At 39.9% G+C, this 10000-nt stretch overlaps 2 protein-coding genes across 2 annotated transcripts in view; both read right to left on the bottom strand.

Moving 5' to 3' along the window:
* Positions 1-2377, bottom strand: part of LOC137996654 (uracil phosphoribosyltransferase homolog) — a 13019-nt gene extending 10642 nt beyond the window's left edge. Inside the window, exon 1 of the mRNA XM_068842171.1 lies at positions 2117-2377. Coding sequence (XP_068698272.1) covers positions 2117-2352 — 236 coding nt within the window. The 5' untranslated portion in view covers positions 2353-2377. The remainder of the gene's footprint in view (positions 1-2116) is intronic.
* A 4691-nt stretch (positions 2378-7068) lies between these two features.
* The window catches only part of LOC137994458 (uncharacterized), an 8993-nt gene continuing 6061 nt past the window's right edge, over positions 7069-10000 (bottom strand). Inside the window, exon 3 of the mRNA XM_068840035.1 lies at positions 7069-8751. Within this exon, the coding sequence (XP_068696136.1) occupies positions 7949-8751 (803 nt within the window). The 3' untranslated portion in view covers positions 7069-7948. The remainder of the gene's footprint in view (positions 8752-10000) is intronic.

The following is a 10000-nucleotide window of genomic DNA, read 5'->3' as shown; positions in this document are numbered from 1 at the left end:
TTAGCTATTAGAACAAATAACGATACAAAATTGGAAACTTTAACCAACGATAGAGACCTCAGCCACTTCAAAAATTAATGGCCTACACGTATACATGTACATGTATAGCTACAGGTAACTTCAAAATCTTGAGAGAGCTGGATCAAAGAGAAATGGCATCAAAGGCTCACTAGTTTAAGAATGAATTAATATGAATTAATGCAGCACAAGAGTTTTGGGCTTTCAGACTATTAAACTAGAGTTTTGCATATAATTATAATAAACTGTATTAATTTTATGTTGCCGGTAATGTTAAAGCAGCTATCAACCCCACAAAAAGGACGGAAAACAACCATACCTTCCCCCAAGCACTGTCTAACGCATCTCAACACATCTTCTTAATGTTTTATATTATCTTATCAGTTTCTGTATTCACACACTTATCAACAACACAGTAACGGATCAAAGAACTGTACTATGCATTTACCGGTACACGAACTCGCACCTTCCAGATCTGTAGTACTGTGTCTTCACAACTTCACTACATTGACAAACATGCTCAACTCAACACAGTTCTTTCCATTATTCACTTCTGTATGATTGGCCATTAATATCTATGTACATGTATAATAACCAAAACTAATCCTAGCCTGACCCTACTTTTTCTCTAGGCTTAATGTACATGTAGACTCCAAAAAAGGTTTCTTCAATCGATCTGAGTGCGTATTCAACCTACTAGGTAAAATTAGGATCACCAATTTAACCTAGGTTATAACCGATTCAAACTGAAAACGGATTTTACCGGCAACATTTACACATTGAAATTTTACGCTAGTGAGTAGATGGCGTCACTTTTCCCTAGATCCAACCCTTGATGTCCAACAGGTCAGTTTAGCTTAAAATTTTGCTAGTCAGGTGTTAAGTAACCCATTGACTCCCGGGGTTCCCCATTGACGAGTAAAATCGTCTGGTTAGACAGAGTAAAATACTAAGTCTGGCCGGTTTACGTGTAGGCCGGTTTGGGTGTTAAAGGGTTAATTAAACACACTTTCAAAAAGGAAGTGATTTTTTTTTTATCATAGTAGCACTTAAATAAAATTCCCTTGAGTTTTAATTTATTAGCTAGGTGCAAAGAACTCCATGAATAGGTGGTTTTCATGTGGCATCAATGCCGCCATGTTGGAGGAAGAAACAAAAGATCTCACATAACTTCTTCTGTCCGTCCACCACCATTTGTACATTGCACCATTGTCAGATTGGCTGAAAACCATGTAATCTTTGATTGCACTCACATGATAAGATGGCCATGTTGGTGCCAAAACAATAGAAAAATGTAGCTTAAGTTTTGCATAATAATAGGGTCATATTCCCAAAAGACTACTTCGCTATTGTTCTTTCCACCAACATGGCCGCCGTGATGTCACTGTTGCAATCAAAGAATAGACCACTTTAGATATATTAAAATTCAATCCTAAACAAAAGGCATCATCTAGAGGCTCTGGGGAATAGATATAAGGATTTGTATGACTTTATTCCCCAGAGCCTCGAGATGATGTCTTTTGTTTAGGACTGAATTTAAGGGTGCGTTTGATTGACCATATTCCAGAATAAGAATATGTGGAGTAATGATTTAAAATGGTATGCATGTCTGGTGCTGTTGAAGCAACAAGGATAATAAAGATATGTTTAAAATAGCATTTTAGCAAGTGCTTGATAATTTTAATGTGAATCTCCGTAAAAACGAAGGATTTCTAACTTCCATTCCATGTATTCCTGTTCCGGAATACTGTCAATCGAACGCACCCTTGGGCTATTGGGGAGGCTGTACATGTAAATTAATTAAAATCAATTTGCAAATCAAATCAAATCAAATCAAATCAAATCACATGATATCAAATCGAATGTTGGTTTTCTGGTTGAAAGCCGCTGTACCCTGAGTAAAACCTCTCAGAGCAGTGAAGAGAACCCAAAAAATAGGTTGTGCCCGGGAACGACCGAACATTGGCCACGTGGGTAGAAAGCTCGCGAGACCTCCATATTGAGGTCATATTTCGAAGAAGTTAAAATTTTAACTTATTCCGCTAGACTCTCAATGAAAACGTAGCTCTTACGGAAAAACGATGCAAAGGAAACTTACTTGTCTCTCAAAATCGTCTGAAGTTCTCGAACCTGGTCGTTTATTTTGATTATCTTCAACTGTGGACCGAACTCTTGAAAATGATTCGCAGGCTTTTCATCTGTGGGCGCCAAGCCATTAATTGCTGCTGGTAACTCGCCATTTTCCATGTCTACGCTACATCTTTCATCAGTCCTGTTATCCAAGCCTTTTCCTTGTTTCGGTTTTTCTTGCAAAGAGACTACAAGTTCGGGCATTCTTCGTTATTTCTCGACAAATTACAAGTAGCTCTCGCAGCCAAGCCTCGTGCTCACACCTTGAAGGGCCTGGGGTTGGTCTCTTTGGGGGTGGGGGGGGGGGGGGTGGGGTGCATATCACGCTATTGTTGGGTGTTTAGGCAAAATCTCTAGTCAATCACGAGTTTAAAACTCGAAAATGGAAATGAGAAAATTCCTTTACTGATAAATACACCACAAACAAGATGATTCTGGGCAAAAACTACCTTTATCCAGGCGATTTGTCATCGACTTGAAAAACGTCGGGCCGACTTTTTCAAGATTACCCAAATGCAATCCGTTTCAATCTTGTCCACTTTGTGTCCATCCGTACTTTTCTTTGCTACTACTGTATTTCTTTTATGTTGTGGGGCCTTGTTTAACAGCTTATTTTACTTTTGGGAATTTTGATTGTCATGAAATTACATCATTTTGCGTGACATATCACCTTCAACATTATGAGAATTTCGAAATACAGAGGCACAGTGGGTAAAAGCTTTTAAAGACTCGAAGACAATAAATACAATAAAGCGTGAATCTTCTGGGGCCGTGTGAAGAAAACCACAGATTGGAGTGAGACGAGTTAAATAAAATAAAATCCATGAACAATATAAAACATTAAACTAAATCAAAATACTGAATAGGGCAAATGTAGAACTTATACAAAAATTTGGTTTTATCAACGGAGTTGATAATGTAGATTGGCCACCGTACAGAGATTCTAAAAGCTGACGTTTCGAGCGTTAGCAAATTTTTGTATACTACTTCCCCACCGACGCAGCATCACAGTTTCTTTAGAAACTACCCCTTCATTCAAATGTAGAACTTTAACGAAACCTATTCTATTTTCCGAAAATTGTCATGAGAATCGTTGTAAGTGTCTGTTTTTCGCCGCCACATGTTTTAAAAGAGTCACAGTGAGTACTTGTCCTTTTGGAGTTAAAAGTGACTTGTGTCCGGGCTTCGTGATAGGGTTTTCCATGAGAAAACAAAGACCCCCTAGAAAATGAAGACCTACTAGACAACGAATCGAGTTTATAAATAGCTGATGGTTTACCTTCAATTTTTTTTTGTTGGTATTTTTCCTCGCCCCCTACAGGGCTCGGAAAAATACTACGCAACTCGCAAAATATCCGCGCGTATTATATGTTAAACCATCGAATAAGATGTATTTTAATAGCAACGACGACGGGAACTGCAACGAGAATGTCATATCAAAACATAAATCCCCATTTTTGTAATCACTTCACGACTATTCCACGCTTTTTAATATGACAAAGGTATGACAGTTTCTTAGAAATGAAAACGTTATTAAGCGGCGCTTAATTTAGGGGAGAAAATGAAAGTGAAAATTTATCTCCAAGTTTTGACGTCCTCCATAAAACCTCAAATTTTACTATTTCACGTTGTAGTTTTGCTGACGACGGCAAAGAAATGGACAAAAATGAAAAACGCACGTGCAGAGTGTGCAAAGCTATTGTTTTTGGCCACTAGATATGCACATTTGTGGCGTTTTCGTTGGCGTTGCCGTAGTCTTTCCTAAAGCTCCCTAATATAAGTTGCTTTCGCCGACTTGTGGTGGCTTAGGTCGGGTTTTGTGCAACTATGAGCGAAGCTATTTCACGTTTGAGGAGGGTTCTCAAAAAAACTCTTCTTGATGGGTGATCCCCGCTGAAAGGCCGGAACTGGCCGAAAAGGCGCCTAGTAATAGACCCTTCCACAGTAGCGCCGCTATAAAGGGAAGGATCCGTCTCTTTTTGGCGGCGTTACAGCGGTTCAAAGACGGCCAAAATCGCATACATTTACTGTAAATTTAGCCACCTTTGGCGTCAAAAACCGCGTTTCAAGGGTCTATTTAGGGGAGAACAGGTGCGGATTTAGGCGGGGGGGAGGGGGGGAGGAGAGCACCCCCTTTTCCCCTGTATTTAAAGAGCTTCTCTAACCAACCGACTTTCAAGTGGTACAGTGTGCATCAGGCGGTTTTACTTTAGGTAATGATTAGTTCAGTGGGCTTCCCGAGGAAGACTGGAGAAAATGAAAATGTGTCTTCAAGTGCTGGGGCGCTTTCCTTTTGCATGAAAAAACCTAGGAGAATTTTCTGCTTAAAGCCGGAACAGAACAAATTTCCTCAATCAAAATATGGAACGGGACGAGTGTGTTCCCGCCGGTTTATTCGAGTCTTTCTTTTCTTTTTTCTCAAGAGACTGGATTCTAATCATTTAGAATAACGGGCATACACCTTATTCCAAAATGGCCGCTGATTTATGCGGATACAAATTGGCCCTTGTTGCCCAACCTCGTTCCCAGGGTCTCTCTTCTCTGCCTCCAATGGAGGCAGAGAAGAGAGACCCTGGGAACGAGGTTGCTTGTTGCCTCGTTCAAGATAAAATATCCTTTTGAATTTTAAGCTTAAAAACGAGGCATCAAGAGCTAATTTGAATAAAAACAAAAGAATATTTAAATGGCGGCCATTTTGGAATAACCAAGGCCCATGGGGTTCTTTTTCAAGGAGCATGGTACTAGTGGGACAAAGCAAATTGAACAGGATTTGATTTTCAGAATACCTCTGAAGGGCAGCTTTTCTGAGGTAGTCATGTTTTGTCACGCAAACAAATAAAATGACCGGGGGGTTGGGACTTGGGAAGAGGAGAGAAGCCTCTCTTAGGTCATTTTATTTGTTTGCGTGACAAAACACGACTGCCTCAGAAAAGTGGCCCGCGCGACTGATTTATGAAAGGACTGCTGGCAGTCTACCATTTGATTTACCACCGGATAAATCGGGTTTTCCGTATAAAAGGAAAGCGCCCCAGATGACGTTCTTGTTAAAACCTAACATTTGGCCATTTCACGTTGTTGTTTTGCTGACGACACTGGCACTCTCGTTCCCAGAGTCGTCGTTCCCTTGACCAGCGGTCGGGAAACGAACGATAATTGTTATTATTATCGTCATCATTATTGCAATTTAAAACCAACTCAACGTGAACTTGAAGTAAACACAACGCTTGAGATCAGCCATGAGTTAGCCCCCTGAAACCAAGAACAAAAAGAGTCAATAAATGCAGTAAGTAATAATTTTTGCTATAATAAATTACTCTTCTAATGAATTTCTCAGTCTCACTCTCCTCTCTTCACATCCCCGTTTCAATCTAATAGTACATGAAAGCAAATGCACCAGCAATAAGGCTGCAAAGCTTAGTGGAATAATATTTCCTGCGGGGATTTATTCCAAACACAAGTGCACAATGACTCACATGATATCTTATGAACAGTGCCTTAGTAGAACGTGTGCTTTTTTGGAAGGCAATGTTGGAAGGCAATGTTGTTCATGGCTTTACGAAAATGGAAGCTTTCCAAAAATACTTCTTGACGTTTAATATTTTGTGAATAATAGCCCTACTCACCGTTACCTAATGTCATTAATGTGCCAACCAGAGATCAATTGGCTGTCGAAACAAAGGTTCTTTTGTTCTGTGGTTGGCAAATTTAAATATCAAGTGTTTACAAACAATGAATATTGCTATTTATATAGTGATCTTACATGGTAAGGTGATTTACTTCCAATAATGTCATTTGCGCTGTTATGTATAGATGACCAATTTTCTGGTACAAAAAGGGTAAAGCAGTACGTGTCTTAATTTCATTGCTAAATCAGTGTTTTTCACATTCTACACTACGTACTTCTGGTTTATTGAGACTACAGTTACACAAAAGCTCCACAACTTTAGCAAATTGCTTCTTCGGTGGTTGGGGGAATATTCCCGTGGCAAAATGTGTTTTTTGATCATCTCATCCTGCGTAGAAGTATAACCTTCCGTTGAGGGCAGTATTGGTCTAAATAGCTGAACCCTCGATCGTGAAGTCGGAACCATTTGCTCGGAACTGGAAGGGGAATTATCAGCAGCCTTCTTCTCTCTCTGATAACGCGTGGCTGGTGATTTTCCTGAAGGACTATCTGCTTCACTTTTGCGACGCTTGAAACGTAAAACCGATTGTTGATTAACGGTAGATTTCTCAAAACTTCTATAAATTTCTTGAATTTTATTATCTTGTCGTAACATAATCTACAAATTTTGGTAGGCAATTCATCGGTCACGTCACACTTATAACCCGTGAGTTTCTCGAGAAAATTCAAAAGTGAGTCATTTCAGGCATTCTTTCCATATAGATATATATCGGATGCTTCGCCTCAACAATATTACAATTGCAACACCTGCACACAGGCACTACTTTTCGGGGCAGACTCTCCACCATTTTGTTTGGTTCTGAATGACTTCCGGTCATTTGTATTGTTTTCATAAAAACCAATCAGAATTCGCTCTTCAACGGATCTTCCCAGAGTCTTTCGCAAACACAAGCGTTCGCAGAGAGAGACTCTGGAAACGAGATGAGAGTAGTCAAACAGACGCAATGCTGCGAGATGTTGCATGTAAAGTGTGATCCATTTCAAACTTGGCGCAACATCCACGCCAATCACATGTCACAACATGACGCAACAGGGTGGTCAAACAGACTCAACATGCTGCACATAACAATGTTGCATGATGTTGCGTCGAATTTGGGTCTGTTAAACCTGGACTTGACGTAAATGCTGCATGAAAATCGAAATACATTTGAAAATACTGTACACCACTGTCCAGAATTATAAATGCTCTTCTTTTCTATGCTCAACAATAAATTGTCATGCTTAATTCGAGATTATAGAATGGTATGCTTCGCTTAAACGGTCGATGTGGCGGACTCAACAAAGCTATGTACATGTACAGAGCTTTGTAGAATCCATGTAAGACTTCGACTTCTGTTATTTGGGTTCGGGGACATACACCTAGGGAAATATCAAAATTGTGTCCAAGAAAAAGTTATTTGCAGATTGTAGGTTAGAAGCACTAAGATCAGGTAAGCGACGTTTGCACAGATCAAGCGAGTAGCCTGAATAGTTTGATCGAGCACAGCAATTTTAACTTCCAAATTTATTGAATCCTTTCACAATTTTTAATTTTACTTCTTGACGATTTAGCATTTATAATAAAAGATCATGCAAGCAACGAACACCTTAAAAACTGTGCCCAATGATCAGAGTAGCTATTGACTCTACACTGCTGATATATATAGTCAAGTACACAGTTCACAAATTACATAAAATAAAACCTTACAGATACTTTATGTAACCGTTATTATTATACAGTGATCTACTGTAAGCTCAGCATCATCTAATAACAATAGTGATAGATGAATCAATATATTGTCATTATTGAAAAGAGAATATAGCTTTAAAAACGGAATTTCGAATTCCTTCTAAACTGAGGAATAATCATTATGGATTTAGGTCTGCCTTTTCGCGTGAAAAGGAATCAAATACACCAATCACGAACCTTCTTTCATTCATTGCCGATTTGTTCCAATTCCCGCGGTGCATTCTTGCTTTCATTTTATTTCAACTTTAAAACTCCAAGAAGGCAAAAACAAACTTGATGATATTGAATTTACAAAGTAAAAAAAACATAAAGCGAAGCGAGCACGATTATCTTCATCGATCTTTGCTAGGTGAATGCACCATTTTTACCACGAATGAGCGTAATTTTTAACGGGGATTAAAATAAGATGGTCCAGTTGAAGAGGCAAATTCGAAAGTAAAGCCTGAAGGTGCTTTTTTTTTTGGAACTTGAAATCGAATGTTTCCCCCAAACCCAGGGGCTTTTGTCCCTTTTAAATGCTCGTAACTCCTTATTTGTGTAAAATCATTTACAATGGAAATCACTTCCCCGTCAAAGCGATGGTCTCCCCCATAGACGTGCTCCTGGGATGCATCTGGGGTGCTTTCGTCTCGCATGCCTCCAAAACCCGAGCGGATTGTGACCTTAGGCTTCCGAGATGTGCGTGACGAGTTCACCATTTGCTTAATCATTTGCTTACAAACTGAACAATCACCGATCCTCCTAGTGAGTCCGGTATTCACTTTATGTGTCCCACCAGGGAAATGAACCGGACAGCAAGTTAAACCGGGGAGATTACATTCTAACCCCAAATGTAAGCAATATTCTATCAACCCAATAAACTGTGGATAAATTTGAGAAACGAATGTTTCCAGACGCACGATTCTCTCCCCAAGGAGACTTTCACAAGCGTCTCGGTCGAGATTCTGAAAATCGCTACTTCCCCTAATAGTAACAAGGTCCATGTTTTTAATGATCTCTTTGCATTGTGATCGGACGAGATCTAGCCTCTCATCTTCTCGAGCCCTCGCAGTTTGAGTTGTCAGGAGGAAAATCTCCAACGCATTAGACTGTGATTTTGGCACATCCCTGAGGGCCTTTCCGCATAAATCGTGAACTCCGTCGGCCTGGTATTCGTCTGCTAATCTTAAAATGTGACTCATCTTGTTCACTAAGGGGAAAAAAGAAGAAGACAATTTAAAGTGCTTGCAGCCGCTAGTTGGGACTGCACATGTAAAGTACCCACCTCCCTCTCTCATATTCTCTTGCTCACCTTCCTCGATTGCGCCTGTCACGCAGGATAGTCTAATGACTTGAGATATTGTAGCTTTCAAATTGAAATGCAAAGCGCAAAACTTCGGTTAATGACAGTCAGTGTAATCTGCACACCAGGGCTAAAATGCAACCTCAGTGCAATCTCATCCCCTGAGCCCCCTTTTCTCTCCGTCAACACCAAGAAAGGGCCAATTTATGTGCAGTTGCAGTGAAAATCCGTTTTTGTAACTATTTGCAACCGCCGCTAATCCCAATTTATGAGTCTGCGCAGATGAGTCAGAAGTCCGCGATTTGCGGACTTTCCGCCTTGGAAACTGGCCAGAGACTGGGTTCTTGGTGCTGACCAAAAGAAAAGCGGGCTCTGAAGACAAGATAATGCACGTCATGTGTTATATAACGCAACGCAGTCACAAGGGAAGTCTCGTGGCTCCTGAGAGACGCTAACATTGAAAGCATGTTGGAAAACTACAATATCGTGGTAATTGAAATTGGCCACTACAAAAAATACCATAACACTTTTTGTTTTTCCTCCAAATTTTGCATAAGCCTTGTTTTTATTTTCTGTTGGGACCACTGTAGCTCCCAAGAGAAACTGGAAACAATGCTTATGCAAAATTTGGAGGGACAAACATAGAGTATGATGGTATTGTTGATAGTGGCCAATACAATTCGCCAAATATTTTATCTTTTGTTGCGCTGTTTGCATAATACTCAGTGCCTTCTTGATGAACATATTCAATCCCATAATACACCTCTTTTACCCCCAAAATAATTTGCATAGGCATTGTTTTTGATCTCTCGTGGCACATCTTCATGTCACAGGAGAAATTGCAAACAATGATTACGCAAATTTTTGGGGATAAAAGAGGTGTATTGTAGAGTGTTTTCGCTCATGTGACCAGCCGCCATATTTGCATACTAAAACAAAAGGAAGAATTTTCATAAAAATGGAGTTCAATTCCCAAAAGAATATTTCATTCCTCCAACATGGCCGCTGTTTCTTTGTTTCACTCTCCAACATGGCCGCCCTGATATCATGTGAAACACTCTATGGGATTTGAGAAAGCAGAGAATTGCCTCGTTCACACCAACCCTTCACCGATGGTCTTAACATGTTTTGAACATGTTTAGTTAAGCGCGGTTTC

Source organism: Montipora foliosa, chromosome 3, assembly GCF_036669935.1.
Source record: "Montipora foliosa isolate CH-2021 chromosome 3, ASM3666993v2, whole genome shotgun sequence".
In the NCBI taxonomy this organism is placed as follows: Eukaryota; Metazoa; Cnidaria; class Anthozoa; order Scleractinia; family Acroporidae; genus Montipora; species Montipora foliosa.
This window is presented reverse-complemented; position numbering and strand designations above follow the sequence as displayed.